Source organism: Rissa tridactyla, chromosome 10, assembly GCF_028500815.1.
Source record: "Rissa tridactyla isolate bRisTri1 chromosome 10, bRisTri1.patW.cur.20221130, whole genome shotgun sequence".
NCBI classification, from domain to species: Eukaryota; Metazoa; Chordata; class Aves; order Charadriiformes; family Laridae; genus Rissa; species Rissa tridactyla.
In genome coordinates, this window is record NC_071475.1 from 10,559,709 (window position 1) to 10,587,237 (window position 27,529).

Consider the following 27,529-nt stretch of genomic DNA (forward strand, 5'->3'; position numbering starts at 1 on the left):
GACTGAAGCAGTCAAACAATGCCATAGAGTTTTTAATCAAAGTTATAAATGCTCAGGAACGTCCACTGATAAGCCACAAACTAAGGTATCGTTATGATTTTTTATTAATAAATACCTTAACAGCACCAATGATACTTGAACATGACCCTGCATCCTGTGCACCGTGGCTGCCTGGGGACTGCGAGCAGACATGTCCCTGTCACCTGCAGCTGATCACCTTGTCCCTCCCTGCTTGCTTGTAAACAATCGTCTCTCCCACACCGAACACCTGTCATAAAATTGGTAAAATCAATACCAAATATGAGGAAAATGCTCATTTTAATCTACCGCCCTCTTTTGGTTATAAGGTGACTCAGCAAGCATAGAGGAGTGCTACAATCTAAAGCCATATCACTGTGGTTCCTTTTTAAGGGTCTTCTCTTTGCATATACATTTGTACACATGTTGAAAACAAGACTTTTGGCCACCTTAAAATTTCCATGTGTCTGAAAGTATATTAGCATTAACATTTTGACAACAAAAACTGGAAAAAAGTGTATTCCTATACATCAGAGTTCTGTACATTAATAAGCATTTATACAAATATAATCCACCAAATATTGGCTTCTACATACAGTTCTGAAATATGGTGATTCATTTGTATTACCTAACCTTGAACAATGCTAGTACTAACGTGAACATTTCAGGTTGCTTTAACACCCACAGAGTATGTTTGTTTTACAAGGTGGTACAGATTTCTCTTGCTGTATTTGCAGTTTTCTTATGAATAAATTAAGTGGTAAAGTGAAGCTTGAACAACATAGTCTGTGGTGTAGTAACATCAGCAACTGCAAGTTCCTGGCCGTCCACAAGCCCCAGTTCTGAAATAGAAAGAAAAGTTTAAGTACAGCAAACTCATATGGTTTGTCTTTTTTTAAATTAAAAAAAAAAACAAAAAAAAAGTTACGAATGCCATTCCTACAAACCATAAAGATGATGAAATAAAGCTGCAAACAGCTCACTAGCTAAACTAATATTCATCTAATTCAACCAGGAAACTAACAGACCTTGTCAAGAAATGTGTAAAACACTACTGAAGTGGGTTTAATGCACATCAGTTATCAGCTTGCTTTGTCGCAATGCTTTCCTCTGCATTTGCCCACACCTTCACATTTAAACACTTCAAAGCTCACCCTTGAGCAACCTGCAAAAGGTGTATTGCACGTAAAAGGATAATGAAGTACATTCTGCCACATAGTGCGGAATTAAACCAAACATGCCATATAGAGGGATGAAACTGACTGACTGTTTAGAGGAGTATCTTGAAAACCTGCATGGGACAACTGCATGATACCTTTTAGTGTCTTGGAAAGATTTGGCCTTGTTCGTTCTTCAATTGAAGCTACTGTCTGAAAAAAAAGGAAAAAAAAGCCAAAACATTTCCTTTCAAATTCAGGAAAGTAAACTTAAACCATTAAAGAAAATTACGTATGTTGAGATTACCTGTAAATAAAGTGTTTTATTTCCCCCATACATAGTTGCCGTGATTGCAGGAGATTTCATTTGCCTATATATAAAACATGTCAAAAAAACAAAACAAAACAAAACAGAGAATCAGGGAAAAATACATTTAGAAATTATCTTTTTGGAACACTAAACTAACAAAAAATATTAAACAAGTCAGAATAGTTGCACACTTACAATGAAGCATTATTTGTCAAGTAATCCAAGATCTCCTGTAATTTAGCTGATGGGGAAATCTCTATGTTTTGGGGAAGCTGGCTGCAGGCTGGACAGTTCTCCTACAACAAAGCAGCACAAGAATGCACGTTATGTTAAACATGATTTTTAAAATGCTGCTGATAAGGTCTCAAAACTATTTGTGTGGTTTTTTAAAAAGAAGTTTTAACTCTAGAAATATTAATACGGTTGCAAATATTAATGACAAAACCCAATTCCTCGTGAAGTCTGTCACTGTTCGACTGGCTCCCAACAGTAGCTAAGTGTTTATGAACTACAAATTTCATCTGACATAAAATTTAATATTACAAACTTTCAAACAATGGTTGTCATAACCTCTTTTTGAGAAGATTTGCACATGAGTCTTCTTAAAATTGTGTATCTTATTTCATATTACAGGGGAAAACTTCAGGATTCACTTTCAAAATAGTCAAATACTGTTTTCCTCTGCAGGTGGCACAGCAGAAACAGTTGAGATAACACTGTTGCACGAGCAGACAACACAGAAACAGCTGTCTGAAGAACTCATACCAGAAGCAACAATTAGATACACCATTACATATACTATGCAACAGTTTTTGGTAAACTGATGGGTGTAAGACAGGGTTTCATTACCAGGTCATCAAATAAAACATCCGTTGATCTGGAGGTAAACAGACCTGCTACTCTACATGGACGGACTGCCACTGTCATCACTATTAGATGCCAAAAGCACAGAAGTTTAAACAAAAACATCCTACATGCTGAAAACAATACTCTGGAGAAGCAGCAGACTAATAACATTGTAGTTTCTGCTTTTAAAACTTCATAAATATTATTATTCAGTGCTAGGGACCAAGAGATTCAATACTGGGTTTCAGAAATACAAACAAACTGCATAAGTTCAATAAAAATCAAGGAAACAACCCTGCAAGCCTTTAATGGCACTAACCTTTCTTTCAGCTTCAAACGTGTATGTGTATAATCCATCCACATCGTTAAACACCAAGTAGTTGTTAAGAGGAATGTATGCACTACAATGACAAATATGTTAGTGTCAATACATGTCATTATGTTAGAAACCATGTATGTTATTAATAGGAAATGAAATACCTTGTGGCTATTTTAAAAACTTCAGTGGCGCAAACAGCTGGAATGAGAAAAAAAAAACCAATTTCTTCACTTTCTGTCTCAGAACATGTAGATATTAGTGCACAGAGTTGTACCAAAGAAGTGACAAAAAAAAAAATCAAGTATAAACAACTTGTAAAGAGAAAAATAAACATCTGAAGGCAGCTGGTAGCTCTATGCATTAACACCAGAGATTTGGCACTAATCTGAGACTACATTAAGCTTATATATACCCTGTTTTTCAATTAGTTTTTTTTCCCAGTCTAAAATGCTTTTGCTCACTCCCACAGTCATACATAAGCTTAACATTTATACAGTCACACACAGCTTCTCTATGGAAAACAAAAACAAGACTGTAAGAATAAATCAGACCCATGTAAAAATTACTACTATCCTCACTGAGTTCTCTATTACAAAATGCTGCCTTACAAAACTCTAAAGCCTATAAAGCAGAAGTGAAATGAGTTCTTTTAGCATACCTGCAATTACTGCATTTGTAGAAGCTACTGCTGGAATAATTCGTTTAACCACCCCTGTAAAAATAAACCATACAACTTTGTCTTTTCCAAGAAACTACACTGAGAGACAACTTGTAGCCAGATTAATTACAGAAGCGTGTGCCCAAAGGTACTTTAAACTCTCCAGGAATTTCTGTAACAATAAAGTGTAACGGCACGTTGATAGAGTACTTTGGCATTGTTTTATTTTAGGAATGAATCAAGTATGTTGAGAAAAAGAAAGCATCACAAAAAGAGAACTAGTGAACAAATTCTACAAACAAGTATTTTGCATTTAGCACTGAAAATTAATTTAAAACTCAGTTCTATTCCTGTTTAACTGGATAAATGCATAAAGGAAAAATACTTGGTTTTGGTATTCCTTCTGCAAGAACAGGCTTGCCAAACTGTATTGGCATCTTTGTCCAACTCTTATTCCTGAGCCCATCTAGTCAAACAGCACACTATACACACCGATATAAAATAAAATTTCCTAGGCGGGCAAGTTTGTACATGGGGGCGAATTCCTAAGTAGTCTGAAGTTCCTCTGCCTTCTCATTATTGACTTGTATCTCTTCATACCCAAGAAAACCTGCATAAAACTTTTACCTTTGCCTTCTTTCTGCTATGTACTTCATAATGAAGCCACCTTCAAATGCTGAAAACTGTGCAGCCATTTGCAAGTACATAATTATATTTCATAACTGGAGTTCACATTTATCTGTACAAAAAAAATACTACTACAGAAACCAGTCTAAACTGCTCCAAAGAAAAATACCATCTGCAATATACTAGGTGGAATCTGAGGAAGATACACAAGGAATCAGTTCCCCCTCTTTTGACAGAAAGGCACATATTGAGGTTCAAGTGTGGTATTTCAGGCCCAGCATTTCAAATGCATTCTCAGTACTACAAATCAACAAATAAACAGAAGTTACCACAAATTCTGGAGATTGTGTATCAGATTCTCCACTTCTTTTCTGTTTGGTTAGCGTTTAAAATGCTGATTAAATGCGTGGCAGCATTCTGCACTTGCCTCTTGTGAACAGAGGCACACACAGCAGTAAAGAACAGATGCTATAGTCTTAACCAGACTAAACTGGCATAAAGTGTTGCTGTTGCTAAGAGGCAATCACCGTCTTTTGTTCCTACTCTTTGACCCAGCAAAAGTGGTCACAGTGTAATGCGAACTGTGGAGCTGCTCCAGGTTAAAAATAAAACGGCAAAAAGAATGTTCAGTTTTGTCCCAGATAAGTTCCTCTGATTCATCATGAATGCCTAAACATCTGATTCATCATAAAATATTTATGCTGGCACAGGAAACAAGCTGCTTGTTTCTGTTTTAAGATGTTAAGGGTGAAAATAACTATTTCTTTCTCAGCAGAGCTGCCAGCTTATTCATAACAAATACAAAGAATGACAATCCAGCCTAACTGCAAACGCCACAAAGTTAGTGAAATGCCATACCCTTACCTTGGGTGAGTCTGTAGGTAACACCTTTAATATTAAATTGTGATGCTCTTTCTAAAGACTTCTGGTAAATCCACTGTATATGTTCAGGGTCATCTCCATCCAATGTAACACCCTCTACAGCAAATTTAAGAATGTATAGATAAATTACAGTTATAAGAGTTCTTCAAAAACACAGTGTTCTTTTTGTCTAAAAAAATAATCCCTTCGTTTTAATTTGGGTTAAAACAAATACCCCACTAAACTACTAAAACTCGACACTTTAAATAATCAAAATATAATTTCTACAAACATTTTAAGTTCTAACACATTCTATATACAAACTATCTTCGCAGATTTATAGAGCTGTTACAGGTTACGTTTTGAGTCAGGAAAGACACTGTGCAGTATTAGAGAGAGAAACACATGAACAAATATGGAACTGGAGAGCAAGCCTGAGAAGAGAAAATCCATCACCAGCTCAGAGGAGGCCTAATATTCAATACGACAATGAGTCATGTAAGGTTAAAAGGTAGGAGTGGTTTATTAAAAGTAATATTATTAAAAATTGTGGACACTTAATTCAAAACAAATTCATTAAAATGAGAAATGTCAAGTTTAACACCAGTGCAATAACAATTACCTCCAAAAGGTTGCTCCTTTGGCCACTGCAATATCCTGACATACTCAATGCAATGCTCCGGTAGTCTGGGCATCGACGCAATAGTACACATGGGAAAATTCACCTGGTGTGGTGTGGGCAGGGAAAGAAAACCAGACGAAAGCATGTAACACATTATCTATAGTACCAGGAAAAGAAACAAGCAAATCAGAGGAATACAAATAAAGGAAATATCACTGGTTGCACTTACCTGGGGCGGATAAAGCTCAAGTGTGCATTCAACACATGCTGTCATACCAGGAATAATCACACGAACATTTCCTTTAAAACCTTCTGTCCCTCCATCTATTAATGGTATGATGGAACTTGGATCCAGTACACCATCTTCATAATGTAAAAATGACATCTAATGAATAAAGGGGGGGAGTTGTTGTTTTTTGTTTGGCTTGTTGTTTGTTTTTTTTTTTAAACAAGTTGCAGGAGGAAAAAAAACCTAAAAATGTTATTCTTAATGGTACACCACAAGACTGAATGCTTAATATACAGTTTATTTTAAGGGTACGTAGTGTATAAAACACTGCTTATTTGTCAGCGTACAGGACTTCATCTACCACCTTCACCCTCCACCTCCCCCTCCCCTTATCCGCCTGATAAATGCTATTATTTCCTTATAGTATAGCAGAACAAATGGTTGGTTAGTTTGAAGGATTATTCTTGGTTTGTTGTTTTGGTGTGGTTTTTTTTTTTAATACTGGTAAATAATCAAGATCATTATTTTATAAACAAATTCACAATGATACAACTACCTAGTTCAATGACCAGCTTTCTACTACTCTGAGGCAGTGGGGCTCCAAAAGATGACATTTACAAGTTGCGGCACGATAAATACTGTCTGGCTAATGAAAAAGAATGTTCACAATGGAAGCATCCAGGGAGGCTGCAGAACTTCCCTGCTTACGATTTTCAAAAGCTGACTGCACAAGGCCACAAACAATGTAATCTAACTTTGAAATTACCCCTGCAGGGCACTGCACAAATGTTGGCTAACACTCCTGAAGAAAAAGGCAGGAAAGAGAGCATGCATTTTATCCTGTTCACAAAAAGAAAAAAGAAAAGAAAACAGAAATAGATACAGAAAGCTGTGAGTTTCCAACAGTCCTCATTTCATTTTAATGACACATTCTAGACAAATCTGTTCAATTTTAGTTATCTACACCCAAGCAATAACCAGGCTTTAAAAAGATTGAAGATTTTACCAGCATTCCATTTATCCATCTTCTTGCAATTATAGAGTCCAGCCCACAAACAATAATATGAAACTCTAGGGGAGAAAAAAACATTATCTAAACTCTATATTAATGCATACTTCTTAAAACAAGCAAAGTATTCTGTCCATAACAGTCCAGAGGAACTGACGGCAGTTTAACTATGTTGCTTAGATTACCTACATGACAGATGCTTTTAAGTTTTGTCTATTTTTTATTTCTACTTCCAGTACATTGTAGAAGACTGAAATAATTAGCAATCTAACTACCAGGAAAAGCAGCGAGCAGCAACAACTGCAATGTTCCCCTAAAGCAGCAGTGGGTGTTTGGCAGGCAAACAAATACTACTTACGTCGATAGAAGCTTTCATCCATGTCTTGAATCTTTTTAAAATACCTGAATATAAGCCCAGTAAAGGAATATATTTATAAAGTAGTTAAGTTTACTGTTTTCTATTTGCTATCCTAAAGCCAGAACATTATCTAACTTATTACTATAATTTTATATGACACTTTTTAAAAAAACTAAGTAATTGAAAGATTTGAAATTCCCACAGTTGAAGCTGTAGCATCTGACAAAGGACATAATGTAATAGTCACACACAGGAGAAAGCTCAGCAGGCAAACTATTTAGGAAGCTCAAAACATGTGCTCTCACAAAGCCCTGTATCAGTAAGTGCTCCTCTTCTAAGCTGACATCTCCTACCAGTACATACTCAAAACACTCTGGTGAACAGACTTGTAATTCTACTGTCTCAGTAAAAATTAAAATATTGCATTGGAATAAAAAGACTCAGTGGAAACATACAAAATAGTTCCTTAAAGCTTAGCCTTCTTTCCCCATGCGTATTTCCTGTATGCTAATGCCACTGAGAAAGAATTCTCAATCACCAGCTGAATGAATCTGTTCTTTATTGTATGAAAAAGAGAGGATGGCAGCAAAATACTTTAGATAGTCTTACCACCTACAGAGTTTGCAAGGCTTTTTGAAGCTTTCAGGGCCACTACTTCTCTATAAAAGGATACGCTACAACAGCACAGTTGGGAATGCGGCTGTTTAGAAATTCCGCTGCAACTTCTGCTTTTGGCCGCCCAACATCCTTCGGTCTGCGGAAAAAACCCAAGCAATTTCAAATGCATTATTTTGGTAGATTCAACCTTTCCAGACTCTACACATTGCAACACTGAATTAAGTGACTAATTGTTACTTTAGGACAATTTATTGATATAGATAATATTAAGACATCCCTGTAAAGCATCACATACCAGAGCCCCAGAGTTATCTAGATATGTCCATGCAACTACAGTTATCAGCACCAAAAAAGCCAACAATTTTTCATTTTGCTTGCAAGAAAAGGGTACCAGAAAAATCAATATTTCAGTCTGTGTTCATTATTCTTCAGTGTCGCCTTTTCCAACACTCATTAGCTGTATTTGAATGGTAAGTAATGTATGTTAATTTTCTTCACACTCAAACTATGACACCACAGATCTCAAAACAAGAAGGAATCGCACACAGCATTTAGTTAATTATGAGTACTATTATGATACGGAAGTTCAATAATCTTTAGTGACATCTTGTTCAACCAAAATAATGATCATATTCACATATTTTGTTTAGATACATTTTTCAAAAAAAAAAAAAAAAGTCAAATCATGAAAATATCACTTACCGAAAGAGAAACTGTCGGTTAAGATTAGAAACATCTATAGTATCCATGTCAATAACATGGATCTGTCTGAAGCCAGACAGTGCCTGTGAAAAGAGGTAGTCAACTTCATTTAATAGGAAACGAAATGCTTACAGTGCTCCAGAATTCATTCCAGCTGTCAAAAAAGCAACCTTTGGAGGAACAAACATATTGGCTCTTCATTCTCTGTGCAGACAGGTATATGGTTGTTCTTTGTTAAAATAACGTTCTTTGTTGGGTTGCTAATGCTGATATTTAGACAGACGGAATTAGTAACACTTCAATGGTCAAAGAAAATGTTCTATTGAACGCAGTATTGCTTTAGCCTACCTAATCATAACACAGGGAAGTCAACGGTAGGCTGATCTAGAAGGGGAATTTGCAGCATTCCCTCACAACTGGAGTAAATCAAAAGCATTCATTGGGAGAGAGAACACATAATTTGAAGAAATGCCATAAGCTCTGCCTCGCTTAGCAGGAATAGAAAAAGAAAGTTTAATTCCTCTAACATTTTAAGTTTTTGAACATTCACCATTTTCACAATTGGCATAAATGAGTCTGGTACGTCCACCCGTAACTCACAGTTCAAAATAAACCAGCATTCCCCACTGCATTCCATGCTAGAACAGAATGAAAACACAAAAAGTCACCTCACAATCTAAGAACATGCCAAACTTCTGACAGAAGTTCTGCCTGATCTGTTTGCATGCAGCCCATCACTAGATTTGGCAAATAATAACTTTAAAGTAAAACTGACTTAAAACTGTATTGTAGGTCTGATGTGATAAAGTAATAACATCTGTCGCACAAAAAACGAATGTGAATTGTGGTTAAAGGGAAATATATGCTGTAAAACGCTGGCTTTAGAGAAAGGAAATGTGTTGTGATATTCTGAAGCGACCTCAAAAAATGTCAGTCCTGTCCCCTAACTTTTTTCCTTTTAGACTCAATCTTGTTAGAAATAAAGACTTACAAACTTTGCATTTTACATTTTCTCAATAAACAGAGCCATCATCCCATGTGTAATAAGAATTTAAAATGCTGTATCGGGAAACCACTTAAATTAAAAGCAGGACTAAATTTTTTCAGAATAGAAACTAACTTCTGTAATAAAAGCAGCAAGAATTTCTGTATGTCATATTGGATATCCCTGGTGCTGAACAATCATTTTCTTCCATTGATAAATGTTCAGCTTTTGCTCAATATTATCAAAGCAGGCCAGAAGAGCATGCTAAAGAGAAGAGCAAGCCTGGGACATCATGAACATACAGACTGGAGCCTTTATCGAATTTATATTCATTGACCCAAAGACATGAATACATATGAACAGAATCTAGATTTACTTATGTGCTTATCTTTCTGAAAATTATAAATCATGATAACTTAAAACCTTTTTGAAGAGATGGGAACTAAGCGCACACAGCAGACTTACAAAGTCCCTTAACACATACAAATCCTCCCTCCCAAGGAGCCATCAACAAATTGAATCTGTTATGTCCCAATAAATCCATAAAACAGTAGCTCTGGGCAAAGGTTAAATCCACTAGCAATAAATTCCCAAAGAAAGAAAACTGCCTTGGAGCTGTCATAGTTTCTTTAAGTAAAATCCTGCTTAAGCATTGCAGTAACAAATCAGCAACCAGAACAAGAGTATACGTGAGTGCTGGAACTGTAAAACCACTAAGTTAATGGATCTGGAATGCCTGGCTTTAAATGAGGCTATTGATTTATCAATCACCTCCAGCTTGGAGGTAATCTGGAAATACTGAAAAAGCAGTACATAAATATCATAGTAAAATACACTAATGCGTAAGTGCTAGTATAAATTAAGGAAATAAATTATTTCATAACTTATTATATCAATCCACACATTTTCTATGGAATCCGCAAAGACAGAAATTCTTCTTATTAAATAAAAGCATGGAAAAGTACAGTATTAGTCTAAACTACCAAGTTGTGGTGGTAGTGATACACTATGATGTGATGGTAAGTGATACACTATGATAAATATGAGCGTCTGTGAGGATAAAAACCACATTAATAGGATAATTAAACTTATACACATTTTTTGTGTCTGACAGCACATGATCCCATGACTGCATCTTAAACATTTAAAAAAATCCTTTTCAGAACACGTAGTGAGCAAATACATTATAAACTAACACCCTACCATGAAAACTACAGAATACCTTGTGGTTATCTGTGCACCAGGGAAGTACTGTAATATTCCTTCCCTGTTCTCACACTATTACCTATTCCTCCTTAGCCATTTCTATACAGGATGGTGCGTGTTGGTCTGACTCAATAAAGCTGCCGATACATAGGCTGAATTCAGCAATACAGATGCAACTCTCAGGGAGTGTTCAGGCTCCGCAGACAACCTCCCATTTACTGATCTCGAGGAACTGGAAAAACTGAAAGCTGCTACTTGGGAAGGCCAGACAGACTCCACGGATGGGAAGGTCACCACGGACACAGAAAGCCTGGCTCTACTAATTTCACTATGAAAGAACATAAATAATTCCAGCAATTCTGAGCTCACTTTGAATTAATCCAAAGATGTAAAGTAAACTGAAATTAAATTCAACTTTGACTGTTAATACTAAACTTTGTACTAGCTACTTCTAGCAGTTTAGAGTATGGCTTTTCATCTGAAAAGATACATTTTAGCCATTGTATTCCAAACAAGGCTTATTTGTATCATTATGAGCATGATTTGTTCTTAGTTTACTTCATTTTTCTACATCTGGTAATTAGGAAAAATTACATCATATCTAGGGCTGCAGGTGAACTTTCGTCTACACTTCATGAACAGTACCATGTTGTCCCTCATGAAAAGCTCTGAGATAGCTAAATAAATACCATGCAACACATCAGACTACCACATTTCAAGCTTATTAACAAAGTGCGTTCTTCAAATTTATTGTCTGTATTGTCATGTATTTTATACATTTTGATTAGAACTTAAAAATGCATTAGCTATATACAATCAAAAATGTCAAGTTAACAAAGCACAAAAGATAATTTCCTCAAGGGAAAAAAAAGACGATTCTAAGAAGCAAAGGGTGAAAACTGGGTAATTACCAGGTTTTTCAGGAGTTCGCATCCTAATCCTCCTGCTCCAATAACTAGTACTTTACATGTGCTTAACAAAAACTCAAGAGCCTGCAGAAAATATAAAACAAAAAATTAATACACTAAATAGGAAAAAATATAATTTGTCCTTTGCTTCACAATCCTTAAAAATGCGTTATAAATTTTCAGTATCTAGTAAGTTTCACATAAAACAATTCAGATCAATAAAACAGCTTGTGTTTACAGAGGTAACTACATACTGGACTTTAATCGGTTGTTGAGTTCATGCAGTTCCTATATCCCAGCTTACAGAAAAGCAAGACCTTTGTCAGTATCAGTATTCTCTTTATATTCATTTTGACCATGAAAAAAGCAAGTTCTATCTTTATTATTATTTGGTTTAAGGAGGTGTTTTCTTCCTCCAAAAATTGTACTGATGCATAATACAAAATAAATCTAAACAGACAGAAAACATTGCTGGCCAAAAAGAATTGACATTTTTAACTATATAAATGCTTTCTGTGAACTGTTCTATTAGACTCCTGCCTCAAACTAGTAAATAATGGTAACAGTAATTCAATGGTAAGCTGTGAAACAAAATGTACCAAAAAAGGAAAACAGAAGAAATAATTAAAAGTCTAAATTTTGCTTTTCCCTACTAAAAATCTTTCCCAATTCTCTAAGTACTCACATTAACCTTAATTCCTTCAAGTACAAGGGATTCCTTACTGCATCTAATTACTTAAAAATGGAGAGACAAATGCTGCTGTGTTTCACGCGGAACTCAAAAGCAGAGTATAATTCATATGTTGTTATACATTTATATATATGATGACAGCAAGCTTGTAGTTGACAGTGTACAATTTAGAAATACAAGCTTATAACAAGGAATACATGTTCTTCTAGCGACATAATGTTCAATTGATTAAAATAGAAGCTTTTCATGCAGTTCTATCATTTGTACACTGCTGGTGGTCAATTAATGAAACTGTTTACATTAGTTTGCAACACACGCTACAGATTTTTTATTTAAAGTAAGTGTTTCTCACTTGAGTGCCTGGCTCGAAATCAGGATGTGTGAATGGTCCAGATCGCTCGAGGAACTTCTTTACATGGTTCCAGCGACCTTCCCAGTCTCCAGTGTCCCCACACCCACCATCAACAGCCATTCTGCACAGAACACAGTAAATTCAGCTGCAAAATCATAGAGAAAAAGCCACACCTCTAAAATGTATTTTTTTCTTTATATATCTTAAAAATACCTAAATTATTGACCATTCATACAAATGCATCTGCCTATTTTTTATGCATGTAAATTATGTGCATGAACATTTGCATCAGTGAGTTTTATTTGTGGAACTAGAAAGCAATAATACAAATATGCATAGAGGGGAAAAAACTCAGGCATTTCAATCAATCCCACTGATGTAGCTGTTACTAGTAAAAGTTGACCTGAAGTGAGAAAAAGGGTCTAGTCTTTTTGCTTTTATTTTCCTTATATTTAAATAGGACACAGAAAAAGAGGCTGTCCCTTTAGATTTTGAGGGTGATTGTTTTTTCAGAGTCAAGCCTTGTATCCTTTCTTGACAGGCTTTTTAAGTTCATAAATCATTTTAGAATTATCCATATGTAACTACAATTGTGAGGCACTGAACAAATAACAGTATCATGCACGAACAGTCTCCTCTGAGTCTTCATAGGAGTTTATTTAAACAAGTGTTAAAAAAATACAAATCTTGAATGCTCTTCACCCTCAATTAATACTATGTAATTTAGAACACCCCCATTTTTCAGTCGTGTCCTGAGCCTGTCAGCGGTAGCAATCTGACTTGAAAAAAATGAATGCTGCAGCTACCTTCTTTTAAATTTCTGAGACAGAATTTTACATCAAATGCTCCAGTACCCCTTCTTCCCCTTCTGCAGGTCACTTTTAGTAGTCGATAATTTTAAATCTAAACTCTTAAGAGACTTACTGGAATGGTTCAAAATCAGCTCACCGAAGTAATTTTCTAACGTAAGATCGCTGCCTACAAAGAACAAGCCCTTCCTTAACAGAGCGCAATTCCCTTTTTAAACAGGGGCTCCACTCAATATATAAGAACAATTATGTTCTACATTAATACAAAACTAAGCTCTAATAAAAGAACTTTGCCAATCCTGAGTATGAAAGGTTGTGTCATCATTGATAAGGAGGGTTATTTGCTTCCTCCTATAAAGTAATATGAAGAACGCTTGTATCAATGACTGTTGGGTAATATTTAGAATATATTATTACTTTCTGGTGACCAATCTCGAAATAAAAGGAAAATGTAGTAAAAACATCTGGACAGCAAATGCCTTAATCCTCACAGAATTCCGAAGACGGACAACACAGTATGTCCATAGTAATTTTAGTTTATAGGCAGTAATTCTGCAAAAGATCTTCAATAACAGGGAAAAACTTCACTAAAGCGCAAGAATAAATACATCAAAATTTGCCTATGTTTTGATTGCAGACTGAACTCATTCCTGGTTAACTGTTGACTTTAGGTAAGTTAACTTACTGCATTAGCAGTTAAATAAGATCTAAAAAAATTACTTGAATTCACAAACGTCTTCTGATCTCTGACTTGCACTTTTGTACCTCCCCCAGTTTTCACAATAATGTGAAAACACACATATTTCACATAACGTGAAATAGCGTGAATAAATACAATGCTCCCACCGCTGAATCCTGGACTCATCTGTTGCATACCACTGTTCAGGATGTGCATTAAGCACTGACTTAAGCAAATAAAATGGGTCAATATACATCACAATAACTGCTTCTATGGGTTATATTATAATTTTTAATTTTTCTGGAAACAAGGGCAGAAGCTACACTTGGTGACATTAGGAATAATTTTTGTTATCCTTTTACACAGTCCATATAAACAGTCATTAAGCAGCAGTACTCCTATTTAAATGTGTATTTTCCTTTATAAGTGATACAATGGTAAGTTGTAGTTTCACTTTTGCGATTATACTACAGTTTGGTTTTTATGGGGTTGGACGTTGTGGAGATCTGAAAAACATCAATAACACAACCTGAGATTTTATGTTTAATTTCAGAGGCTTTTTTTTCAAGTGTTTATTTATGTGTTGTTACAGCATCACCAGCTATCTGTATTATTAGAGTCTAACAAAATTCTTATTTATTTCATCAAATTACTTTCATTTTAAATTTTGTTTAAAATATCAGAGCACCACAGTCGTTATGTCGCTTTAGGCCCAGACTCTTCCCTACCACCTTTACATCTCTGGAGCTCCATGCTTCTGAGGGACTTGGCATGCACCCCCCCAATCCAACATGCCCAAGGATTTTTGTGACCCTCAGCCCAAGACACACACGCACTGCCTGCGAGCCCACTGCTTGGGCAGGCAGGTCTGCTGGATGATATTTGGGAAGAGGGCCACAAGCAGATGGAAGGGAATGGTTAGGGGATGGAAGCAGATGAGGTTGAAGATTTCTGAGCATTAGTTTTTCAAGGCCGTTAAGACAGATGCGTAGAATTTAGGGTTTTAATAAGCACAGGCAACTGCTCTGTAGCCTGAATTATTAATTTTCAGCCAAAATTTAGTCACCTGCTTCTAGCCTAGAGGCCCTCCCCAGGTCCCTGACTGGCAATGCAGCTTTTTCCGCTCCTGTCACAAAGCCCTCCAGCACACCAGCCTTTACTCATGCCAAGCTCCAAGCCCGCGACTCCCATCCCCACTGCGGGTGAGCCCCTGGGTCCTCTCCCCAGGAGGTTTCTCTTCCCCAGTCCTTGCTGTTCAAGCGCCCCTTTCGCCTTCCCCCTCCTCACGCTGACCTCTCACCTCACACCTCTCCTCCGGCTCCCTCCTCCCGGTCCTGGGCTGTGCCACCGCCTCCCCTCCGGCCTGCCGGGCCCCGGGCCGCTCAGCCACGGTGGCCCCAGCAGCGGGCCCCGCAGCCCTGAGCTAGCCCCCAGCCTCCTCCCAGCCCACACCTCTCCTGCGGGGCTGCGGCTCGCCCTGACCTACCAGCCGGCCCTCAGCAAGCGCTGCCTGCCCCTGCCCCGGGCCGGGAGCCCGCTGGCCCGCAGCCCCGCACTAACCCATCCGCCAGCAGCTCCTCTAGCCTCCTTCTTTTCTTCTCCCTAAAAGAGAGAGAATAAAAGAAGGGTCAGTATCGCGCTACAGAGACCGGGGAGGAGGGAGAGGGGACCCCGGAGCCCACCCGTCCCCGGGAAAGCGGAGGAAAGGGGCGGCCGAGCACACACATACAGGCTACTTACGGTTCTTCACCATCCGCCATATTTCCCTCTGCTTCCCACAACGCCCCGCGGCGCCGGGATGGGCGGTGCTTTGCCCAGGCGCCGCCGCGCCGGGGGGCCTGTGGGCATGGGGCGCTGATCACCACGGCAACATGGCGGACATCCCCCTCCTCCTCCAACCCCCGCTTCTGTTTTCAGGTGTTTTGTGTCTCCAGCGCTCCCCGGGCTGAGGCCGGCCTCCCCCTGCCCTCGGGAGCGTATGTACAGCAGCTTCCACGGGCAGTAGGCTTCACCCTCCACAGCCCACAAGGGCCTCGCCTCAGGCATGGCGGGACGCACACCAGCAAGGATTACCAGGGTTGTGCTTCAGGGCTCAGCCTCCCAAACTTAAGGGCTCTAAACCCTCCGCAGATGGAGCTGTGCGAAGCAGCTGCCAACCTCTGGCACTGCCGTCACACCTGGCTTAACCACTGGCCTCCATTTTGGGCTGGGCTTCGCTGCCCGGCATGGCGGCGCAGGGACAGGCTGCACAGGAGCCATGGGGAAGCGCTGGAAGAGCCTTTCGCTGTCCCACTCTCACAGGCACTGCTGGGCTTCGAACCACCATGGCTGCCAGCGCCGGCCTTCCCCTCAAAGCGAGGGTTTGGGGCACTGTCGCCCCACTGGCAGGGTCTCCCCGCCATGGCTCCACACCCCCCGTGCCTCCTTGCCTAGGGCGGCCGCTTCGTGGCCCCCCTCCACCATCAGACCCCGATTCCCCGTTTCGCAGAGGATACTAAGTAAACATCGTCTTTCTCTGAAGAAACAATGAGCACACAGCGGCCGCTGACAGCAGCAGCGCCACGCCCCTGCCGGCTGCCTTCCCGGGCGTGTGTAGGGGACACAGGCGGGGACGGGTGGCAGCGGCGGCAGGGCCGTTTGGTGGCGGTGGCGGCTCCGCCGGCCGGGAGCCGCCCCGGGGCGGTGCCGCGTCGCTCTTAGGCCTGCGCGGCGGCGGGGCGGGGGTGGCGGCAGCCATGGAGGTGCAGGTGGCGCCGCTGCGGGCCTGGGACGACTTCTTCCCCGGCTCGGACCGCTTCTCCCGGCCTGACTTCAAGGACATCTCGAAATGGAACAACCGAGTGGTCAGCAACCTGCTCTACTACCAGACCAACTACCTGATGGTGGCTGCCGCCGTCGTCTCCATTGTGGGGTCAGTGTGCGGGCCTCGCCCCCGCCGGGCGAGCGGTGGGCCCGGCGGTGGGTGCCCCCGTTCCCCGGAGGGGTGGCGGGCCCGGGGGTGGGTGACCCGTTCCCCAGATGGGCAGCGCTGCGCCTCGTGCCGGTGCCGCGGGAAAGGGTCCGGGCCGGCCCCGGGGGCCCGGTGGGATGGCGGGGGGTGCAGGGAAGCTGTCTTTCCTCTCCCTCTCCTTAAACCTCTGATTTACCTGCTGTCGCTTAAAAAATGAAGGCCTGGTTACAGCCTCCCTTGTGGAGGGCGGGGGGGCTGTTAGATTAGGAGCAGCATTTAGGATTTATTTATTTATTAGTAGGGGCCTAACAGATCTGAAGGCTTCCTCTTGATTTCCTCGTCCACGGGTGGCTCATCAAAGCCCTTTGCCCAAGGGATTGGCTCCAGACACCCATCCGGGCTGTGGCTGGGCACCGTGTGCCCGCAGAAAGCAGCGATGGGTTTGCATGCCGGATGCTACTGTGCTCTGAAAAACTGAGCTGCGTCCTGCGCATCGCTAAATCTGCCCAGTGTGACTGCTCAAGCTGAGATAATCTTCACTTTGAATTTAAAAAAAAAAAAAAAAAATCTGCTCTCAGTTACAGTTCTAAGCTTATGTCTAGGGGACAGAGCAAGCCTTTCTTACTTCTGAGCTAGCTCATACCAAAAAACCTTTAATACAAAATAAATAAGGTACCCATTCGTTTCATTTTGGTGGGCAGGATTGAGACCTTCGAGACAGGACCATCTGCTGGTATGATGTTCTGTCGGGCCCACCTTTCCGGAAGAGAATTGTGAAATAACCTTATAATCATCATCTTTTGAGTCAAAGCTTCTGTGACTCTTCTTCAAGTATTGCTCTAGGGTCTTTGGTCAGAAAGCTCTTAAAACATGCAGCAGAAGCTGATGATTAAGCTTTTAATATGGAAACTGGAATACTCCACTCTTCACAACAAACAATGCGCAAATGCATAAATTGGAGAATTGCCCAGCCACTAGGCCAGAGTGGTTTTTGCTGAAGTGTATCTTATGTTGTATGTTGCACAGGCTTAAAATTCTACACCTAAATCCGTGGGGGTTTTTGTTAAACAGTCTGCATCTTGTTAGGCCTTCTGAAGCTGTTGACCCAGCATCTAAGTTGGTGAAGGTTCCCCGGATTGCAGGGGTTTAGGCTTGTGCTCTGTGAAGGGAGGGGCTGAGAACCCTGCTTTTTCTTCTTGATGCATATGATGGTTAAAGTTGTGGCATAGGCTTTCTTCTTAATTTTGTTGGGATTATGTTGCAGTCAGTTCATAGACTACTAGACTGGTAAATTGAGACTTCCATGGTCTTGCTGTTCTTATACCACCTTGGTCTAAACTTCTGTGTTCATCTACTTTTGTTTATCAGTCCAATGCTGTGGCCAACTCTAAATGAGTAAGTAAATCACAGTGGCCCTGGAAAGCAGGGGGACAGCTCTCTTCCCCAGGAAGGTGGGAGGGGGGAGTAAACAATTTTGATATCTCCTGTTGGATAACTGGGATGGCAGCAGCTTTTACTCAGTCTCCTAAATTCCTTCCTGCTTTTGAACTCTGATCTCTGTTCTTCAGATCAAGGGTGATATCTCCCACTTATTTCCCACTGTTTTGCTGGGGTGGGAGGCGGAGGAGGAAGAGAGCTGCAGGAGATAGAGATTAATATCAGAACTGCAATTCTAATATCTTGAGTGGTAAGCCTCCGGGTTGAAAACTTACGGGTGAGGAACACCTGGAGTGGGATTTTGATCTTGAATATTTATTTCTTTTTTTTTTTTGCATGTCTTAAAGCTTTTGGTGTATGATGAATCTGATTCTTCTAATACTGAAGTAAAAGAGGACAGGAGAAGAAGGCAAAAGGAAACAGAATAACACCTCAATAGAGGAAAACCATTCATTTTTTATATTAAAAAAAATTTCGCTTGGCCAGACTTTTGCTCTGAGAGAAAGTTCTCCTGATAAATTTAAATTGATGATTAAGTTGTTGCCTTGCGCTTCATTCCGTAATGGGCAGGAATCCCTGAGTGATAAATGATGAATCATGGCTTTTTAGGAACTCTAGGGCTGTATGCAGGCCTAAGGGCAGGATTATTGAAACTGCTAATGAATGCAGTGGTCTTCCTGTGATCAAAACTAATCTTAGCCCAATGACCAACTCTACCTGTTCTTAAAGCATCTAATTATATAGACAGACTTGTAATGCAGAGATGATATTTTGAGCTAGTGTAGTACTTGGTAGCTGTGGTCATGCTGGGCTGACGTGGAAGTTGTAGCCTAGAGCTTTCTTGATACTGGAAGTACAGTGCTTATTGCCATGGCTTCGGTTTACTGCCTCTCATACAACAAAGTTGAGAGTCTTTTGCCATCTCTCTGCAAGGTGTGGAATAACCTTAATGTGAGTGTAGTGGAATTGTAGTGGTCTCTACTGCATCGTTTCCCTGCCTTTCCCCCTCTGTTTGCCTTCTCTGATAGCTACTGTTATATGTAAATTAAGTTGTGTGCTTTGCAGTCACATAAATTTTACTTTCAGCCTACAGGACTAGGTAGAAAATAATAAATGGGTGAACAAGAAACTAAAACTACTGAATTAGTCCCACTCTACTAATACAGGCTGGTGGTAGCAGCCTTGTCTCTTCCCCCCTCCCCACCTGGCAAATTCATTTAAGAATTAATCTGGACTAGCACTGTGTGGTTTTCTATTGCAACAACTCTGTTGCAATAGACTGCTGATTAAAAAAACCAAGTTCTTTACTAAATCAAATTGTGCCCTTTCTCCCAGTTGTATAGGAACTGGACTGCCCGTTCTTACCCTGAGCCAGGGCCCTGTCATTGTGAGTGCTATACTGATATTTATTAAAATTAGTGCCTCCCACAACAGCCTGCAATTCTCCCTCAATCAGTCTGGTTAATAAGTGGAACTTGTCTGTGCTTTCACCTACTCCAACAAGGCTTCTCTGTATTGCGGTTCAAACTTAACTACTTAAATTGATGTAACTTCTTCTAGGCTTTTGTTGCCATGTACTTGGTAAAAATTAGTTTTTAAATCTGACAGTACTAAAAGGTGTACTAGATTTCAGAGTGCTGCATCTACGAGAGCCTTCATTCTTTTCTGGTATAATGTCTTCCCTGCAGCCTGAGGTTCAATGTCTCTTTTCTTTTCCAATTCTTCTCTAAAACATCTGTTGTCCATCTGCACAACCCCTAGCAACCAACAAGTGTGTATCTCTTTTATTCGTGGTGGTTTTTTTTTTTTTGTCCCCAGAACAGTACCTTAGCTGACATGCTTGTAGTGATTCCCTTGCCAAAAGGAAGACTCCAGAGCAGCAAAATACTTAGATTCTTTAATGCCTAATGAAAGATTAAGAATGACTGAACAACACACACTATTCTAAACATATGATAAATAATAATATTAGTATGTAACTTCATAACAGTCTGGCGATTCTACAGAAAGGAATCTGTCTCCTGTTCCTAAAGCAATGTAAGTGAGCAACAGTAGGTAAAACAGCATTGCTAAATCTGTGGATGCTGAAGCCTATCACCTGGGACAACATACCATATGTAGTTCTACATAACTACCTTTAGTTACAGCTGTATAATCTCACTGAAGCTAGAAGTATGGGGAGAGAGGAGGCAGAGCTTTTATCTTTAGTATTATTTGAGTTAATACAAATGAGGAAGGAAGCATTTAAATGCTCTCACCTGCCCATCACTTGGAACATGGTGGCACAACAGGTCTTCTAGAAGGGAATTTTTGTGCTTGTTTGATGTAATGGTCTAGCTGAGCTGCTCTAAGTAAAAAGGTGTTTTTCTCAATGACTGTCTCAGTGCTTTTGTTCAGACTTGCCTGGTCATATGTGAAAGAAACAGATGTGACAGCAACTGCTGAATAATCACCCTGAGACAGTCATCTAAGATGGAGATGATTTAAGGATGGAGCTAGCTGCTTTTGCTTTTTATGTGGCCTGTCCTATTCTGGGCTCATGCTGCTGGAGGCTTCTTGTTTTACACAAAGGATGCATCTTGCCTAGCTCTCTCTTCCCTATGATATAGCCGTATATTCTCCAAGTAAGTGCTCACCTCTCCTGCCATAAGTCTGTGCACAAGCTTGCAGTTGAGTAACTTTTCAACAGGTGATGTGGTAAGTTGCTGAAAGCAGAGCTCTTTGGGCTTCCCTTACACCTCTATGGGAAATGTAACCTGTCTTGTGATATATGTAGGGCTAGACATATGAATCCAGAGAACAACAACGAAAAAAGATCTAAAGGATTCTCTCATCTTAATCTGGTTTTGCTGGCCAGAGGTAGCTGCTTAGCTACTGGTACTTCTTCCCACACAACTGCCCCCTCAGCTGCTGCATCTGTGCTGTCTTCTGACACTACTTGCACAAATACAAAGTGTTCCACAGCACTACTTGGCACAGGACAATGCCTGTGTCCCTGCAGCCAAACGGGATGTTTTTTCTACTTTATTTATTTTTCCCATCTCTTTATTTTGTATCGAAGCAGATGCTGAAGGAAAGCTGGGCTGTGAAGGGCAGCAGGAGTGCAATTGCAAGTCGTCCTGCAACACTGCTGGAACTGAATCTAGGTGACAGCTCTTCCATGCCAGTTTGTCCCAGCTGTACTGGAGGTCACAGCATCCTACCAGGGTGCTTGTCCACCACAGAGAGCAGTGCAGAAGATCAGCCAGCTAGGGTGCTCTGAGCTGTTAGCACCCCCAGATGCTATTCAGTTCTGCCATACTGACTCCTTTCAAGGTCGTGAAAGTTAGTGGTTTTATTCTCCAACCCTAAAAAAGTTTTTCTTCCCCTGTCATCTGAGCAGTGTAAACTTAAGTTACTGTACCATTACCATACTAACAGTTCCATGCATTACATTTTTAGGTATTTGAGAGGTCTCATAAATCCCTGTTAAGGGGAATTATATTTAGAAAGTATCTTGTAACATACTTAATGTCTGGCCATTTACCTTGCCTCTGCAGCTTTGAAAGACGTTTGACCTCCTTGCCTGAGCATGAATTTGGCATATTCTGTTCTGATCTCTATATAAATAAGGCCAATATCAATGTTTTGCTTTAACTATAAAGTGACTTCTAGGGGTGTTATACAGCTTTCTTTTCCCCAGACACTAGTGTTCTAAAATAAGACATCCATGTTTTTTCCTTTCTAGTCTTCAGCTATTGTGTTATCGAGAGCAGTGTGTCAACAGATCTGAGCAAAACTGGATAATGGAGTTCTGCCTTCCTGAAAAATGCCACTGCTGGAGAATAAGTTTCTATATACAAATTTCTAGGAGACTCTTAGCTAGTGCTGTGAATTACACTGTGGGCAAGTCAAGCAGTAAAGGGGAGCTTGGCATGTGATACCCTATCTAGTACTATAGTCAACAGTATTAAAGTCTGTGGACACATGGCTGATAATTTGAATACCAGTTTTTTAGCAGCAACTGCTATCCCCATCTGTTTTCATGTGGCTTTGAATAACTTCATTTGATACTTATGTTTGCTGTACGCATTGAAGTGCAGCCCACTTCAGAAAACATGTAATTCAAATAACTTTCCGCAGGAAAGTGGGATCTTTTGAAGCACTCTTTTTTTTTAATTTTTTTTTCTTTTCTTCACATCTGTTAAAGCCAGTCAGTCATACAGAAGCTGTGTAATACCAGAAAGAAGCGTAGAGCAGAGAAGTCTTTGGTGTCCTCCTTATAAATATGGACGGATAGCTCTTCATCACCAGTTTCTGAAGTTGTAATGAGAGTAGAGTGAAGGGTAGGGAAGATAAAGCTTTGAGAGTATTTACCTTACACATGGAAAATGTAGAGTAGAGCTCTCTGCCTAGCCCTTTGTTGCTTCCAGGATTATCTTGTCTGTAGACTTTTGGGAACAAAAAATAGGTTGCTGTGAGTTGTCTGAGTAAGTTTGGCCATTTCTGCTCCAAGCTAGCTGTGATGCGGAGGTGATTTCTACTTTAGGAATCTCATATGTCCAGTAGTACGTATATAAACCAGGCAGTAGTGTGGTCCAGTCATGAGTCACCCTCCTCCTGCTGCAAAGGAGCACAGATGAAACTGATTTCTTTCCAGAGCGATGCTGTTCACTTTTTCCAGCCTGGAAACTTAAGACTGACAATTCAGAGCTAAAAATAAGCTGGCTGGCTACGGGGAGTGACTCAGATGCAACAAGCAAGTCTGCCCTATCGCCACTTCCAAAAAGCCCTGTTGGCTTTTCAGCATGAGTAGCAGAAGCAGGTGGGGAACTAGTTTGGATTTTAATCTCTTTCCATCCAGTCGTCCCATCTCCTGTTGGCACAACTGACTTAAAGAATCAAGAGCCAGTCTCTGCTCTGAAATAATTCTTGGGGGTTCTTCCTTCTCTAGGAAAATGCTCTCTGGCACTGCAGGTAGAGCGTTGGCATACCAGTCCTGCAACAAATTTCTTCCGCTTGTGCTGGGTATGAAGCACAGACCACAAACCATAGCATCCTCCTCAGCAGTGGGGTGGAGTGGTGAGTCACTGTGCCTGTTAGCTTTGGAACAGTAAGACTGACTGCAAAATCTACAAGAGGAAGTCTTGCTTTATTGGGGCAGTTTTATGCTGCCCTCATAGCAGCAGCAGCTCAGAGCACTCAGCTGCTGTGTAATTAGATCAGTGCGCATACAAGCAAGTAAATCAGAATGCATATGGAATCACATACCTTATTACCGTATAAGTGAAATATAATAGAGCCTAGAATTTGTGTGAGTACCGAAACAAGCTAAGCAACATCATTGCTGAAAGCTTGACTCTAAACAAGCTCTGAATACTTGGGGAAGTGGTTTGAGCAGGTGATGTTCTTGCGCTGGTCCAAAAAAGGGACTTGCTGTTTATAGCCCAAAGCTGATCCAGTCCATGGCTTGGTTTGCTTGGTAACTCCAATAACAATAATAGAACACAAACCTCCAAGTGACCCTCTTGCCAGGCCTGGCTCTTTTTCCTGCAGGACCTTTATCCCATACTCTGGTTCCTTCTGACTCTCAAGGCATGCTTGCTTGGGGCTGGGCTCCCATCTGTTGTGCTGATAGTAATAAGCTCCTTCTGCAGGTGCACAAAGTTACTTTGAGTGTAAACCAATAAGAAAACTTATTCAGAAATAAGAAATAGTGAAGTAACTTCCTGTACTCAGTGTTCCCCTGCCTTTCCCATTTTGCAAACCTAGAGAAGACAATATGAAAAGCTAATTAATCTGAAGGCCTAGGCTGATCCTGCATTTGGTCATGTGTAGGGAAAAGATCAATCCCTTGGGCAACTAATTGGTCCCCCATCTGTTCTTGGTATTTGCCAACTCTGGGTCTGATACCAAGTGAGTGTGTTGATCGCACAGGTAGGAGGGGTCCTGGTTGGTAAATGCTTCCGTCACTGAGGTGCTACAGAAACTCTCATTATCCTGAGCTATGCTCAGGAAGAGAACATAACGATTATCTAAACTCCCTGCTAAGTGTTGCTTGTTGAGTTGCACTTGTTGCTTCTGCCTGAAAATCAGAGGTTGATGAAGGTCTTGACAGCAGTAACTGATTTCTTAATGCCTTACTTCCCTAGTAACAAGTTACCAGTAAGCTAGATGTTTGCTATGGGGACACAAGTCATGAAGGCTCTGAAATGGACTTTTTTTTTTTTCCAGATTTCTGAGTCCCCTGAATATGCTTATTGGCGGTACTGTGGTGGTGCTGGTGTTCATGGGGTTTGTGTGGGTATCGCACAACAAGGATATACTCCGCAGGATGAAGAAGCAGTACCCAACCTCATTTGTAGTGGTCATCATGCTGTCTAGCTACTTCTTGATCTCCTATTTGGGAGATGTCATGGTGTTCATGTTTGGGATCACGCTTCCCCTCCTCTGTAAGTATTTTTCCTCTTCTTTGGGGGGCTAGGGGTGTGTGATGAGCTTTCTCAAATAAGTCTGAAGAGTCTAAATTGGCTGTTGCCTTTACTATCTCTGTTTAAATGATCCCAACACAAAACAGCACAAGCAGTCTTTAATGTTATTATTAAATGGGTACCTGTGGTTACTTAAGCAGTCATTGAGACTTTATCTTCTTCCAGTGATGGCATGGCATGGCATGGTAGTGTGTCTTAAGATGAATGCTGCAAGAACTATGCATTCCTTGGGCATTAACAATTAATGTGTGTATTTCTGTCATGCAGTGATGTTTGTCCATGCTTCTCTGAGGCTCCGGAACATAAAGAACAAGCTGGAAAACAAGATGGAAGGAATAGGCTTGAAGAAGACCCCGATGGGCATCATATTGGATGCTCTAGAACAGCAAGAGGATAGTATCAACAAACTGGCTGACTACATATCTAAAGTGAAGGAGTAAGCAACTGCAACGTGGCATTTTTACCTGTTGCAGGAGTGTAGTTGCTATTTACTATTGTTCAAGCTTGCTTTCAGTTTGTGTACAAAACAGCAAATGCACGTGGTACAGAGTAATAGTTGCAGGATACAGGTATTCCAAGGTCTTCAGGGCTCCTCTAAGAACATAAGAGCAGCAACTTTTTTTCTATTGTATAGCAAAATGTTCTGGTGTTTACACAAATACATACTAACTTAAACATGTTTCCTTGTCTCTTCTTCTGGGGGGTAGAGGAGGAAGAGATGGAAACCTAGGGAATGCAGTCCCTCAAACTGTCTTGTAGCAAATTTGTCTATTAGTAAGAGTAACACCCCTTTCATCTCAGTTCTACAAGATGCTGGGTAGCGCATTCAGGCTGGTGATGTTCAAGGTGAGCTGGAACGTATCAAAAGTAGGTCTCTTGCATCCTCCAAATCTCCCCCATGAGTGGTCTGCGTTGAGACCATGTTGCTGGCTTAACTGACAAGTGGTAAAACAGTGCAATACTTATAATGAATATGGGTTCCTGTCATCACCTTGCATTCCTCCTCTAGCAGCCGGGAAGCAGTCTAAATAGATCTAAACATGAAGAATATATGGCACTGTGCCTCTGTCAGTCCCAGTAAAGTGCACCTTTGTTCTCTGAAATCTCGATGAATAGAAACTGCTCCTCTCTGCAGGAGAGCCAGACTTCCTTGCATACCAGCTAAGCTATGGCCAAGCATGGGAAGGAAAAAGTTTTCAGATACATTGGATGATCTAGGTCTCTACCCTATTGATGTTTTTTAAATACTGCTACTTTAGGACTTACCTTGTTCTGCTTTAGTCTGTTATAGGCTGTTTTGTAGATGGAGGTGTATGTGTGTTCTCGAGCATGGGTCATCTTTTTCTTTCTTCTTAGCCAGAATGCAAAGATTTAAGTAAAACATGCATCTCACTGACTCAGTACTTCTGACACTCTTCAAAGGAATAAACTGGATTTCAGGTTTACAAATAAAAGCAATAAGTGTCAAGATACAGTTTTTGAAAACCCATTCCAAATTCATGAAGATACTTGCCTGTAACAACTCCTGAAAACAGTGTGTGAGATTCTTTTATATGTGTTTTAACTTAACTGCCAGCTCTGATGGAATTAACTTGATAACAGGAGCCTACCGACAACAGAGGGGGAAAAAGTTGTCCAGGTGACACTCCATTTCAGATATTGCATTTCTCTTTTCTAACAAAGTAATTAATTAAACAAGAAAGCAAGGATCCTTAAAGTTGAAGCTTTTATGTAACTTATCATGCTGTTTTCATAGTGGACTGTGTAGAAATCTGAACATGTCATTCCATTTAAGTGTTAAAGTGATCAGTATTTATTGAAAATGTCTGTATATTCCAGCTGAAGAGTCAATGGCCTGTTCCTCACTTGTAGTGCATGGTCTTTGTTTTTTGAAAACTGTTTCCACACTTAAAGAACATAGTAGCCTATGACTTCATCATTACTGTAGAATTTTAAAAACTGCACAGTTATGAAGAAAAATAAACTCTAATGGTGATTCCTGAGTGCATTTATTTCAGGTTGGGAAAGTGGTTGGAAACTTGAGCTTGTCTCTGTTGGTAGAACTCCCTAGGGTGGTGGTGGTGGATCTGTCACCCTACAGGTCATGTTGCAAGCCCATTTTTGTGATGAGCTGATGGCTTTGCAGGCTCTGTCTAACTTTGTTGAGGCATGAGGGACCTCTGAGCTGCAGGAGTGTTAGGGCCTTGCTCTTGCATCCTTACAAATGCTTCTCTACAGCTGTGGAGGACTTGAGCGTTTGTTTGTGCTGTTTCAGTCTCTCATATAACTCAACTGGGGTTTTACATTTCTTTTCATTACCTCAGAGGGATTGCTGTTTCTAGGCTCACTGGGAGCTGTGCCTTGGGCAGTGCTAGGAAGCCAACTCTGCTGTGGTCAAGCCAATGGTGCATCTGTATGTGGCTGCTTCCCTCCTGTGAGCGCTCGAGAGGCCGCTCAGTGGGAGAACGCGGATCAGAGCAGGGCTCCACAGTCCTGCTGTGTCTACCCTGGTAAGAGGTGTTGGCTGCTTTGGCTGCTCCTGGATGTAGCAGTAATTTGCGCCTGGCAGCTTGATGGAGGTTGTAAAACACTGTATTTTCCTTTGTATTTCCCTGTCCCAGCTGCTGAAGTCTTGGCCTGGCCTTTGAGCCAGTACAGAGAGCAGCGTGCTCCGAGAGCTTTCTGGGGGAGTTGCTTTTTGCACTTGT

The 27,529-nt window shown here is 40.7% G+C and overlaps 2 protein-coding genes across 7 annotated transcripts; one reads left to right on the forward strand and one right to left on the reverse strand.

The window, feature by feature from the left end:
- Positions 1-86: 86 nt before the first annotated feature.
- On the reverse strand, positions 87-15,798 carry UBA3 (ubiquitin like modifier activating enzyme 3). Of its 6 annotated transcripts, none has more exons than XM_054216630.1 (18): positions 15,705-15,769; positions 15,525-15,566; positions 12,477-12,597; positions 11,437-11,517; positions 8,335-8,417; positions 7,688-7,768; positions 7,015-7,058; positions 6,654-6,718; positions 5,648-5,803; positions 5,419-5,521; positions 4,800-4,913; positions 3,309-3,362; positions 2,812-2,848; positions 2,651-2,732; positions 1,681-1,781; positions 1,483-1,546; positions 1,334-1,388; positions 87-860 (listed from the first exon to the last, which is right to left on the reverse strand). In XM_054216630.1, exons 1-18 carry the CDS (start codon positions 15,722-15,724, stop codon positions 772-774), a joined length of 1,392 nt encoding a protein of 463 aa, XP_054072605.1. In that variant the 5' UTR covers positions 15,725-15,769; the 3' UTR covers positions 87-771. The 6 variants fall into 6 exon arrangements, with proteins under 6 accessions (XP_054072605.1, XP_054072607.1, XP_054072606.1 ...); XM_054216632.1 differs by having other exon boundaries at positions 15,694-15,726; XM_054216631.1 differs by lacking the exon at positions 15,525-15,566 and having other exon boundaries at positions 15,705-15,798.
- A 766-nt stretch (positions 15,799-16,564) lies between these two features.
- Positions 16,565-26,817, forward strand: ARL6IP5 (ADP ribosylation factor like GTPase 6 interacting protein 5). The gene is made up of 3 exons (XM_054216637.1): positions 16,565-16,875; positions 24,565-24,782; positions 25,089-26,817. Exons 1-3 carry the CDS (start codon positions 16,700-16,702, stop codon positions 25,259-25,261), a joined length of 567 nt encoding a protein of 188 aa, XP_054072612.1. The 5' UTR covers positions 16,565-16,699; the 3' UTR covers positions 25,262-26,817.
- Positions 26,818-27,529: the final 712 nt, after the last annotated feature.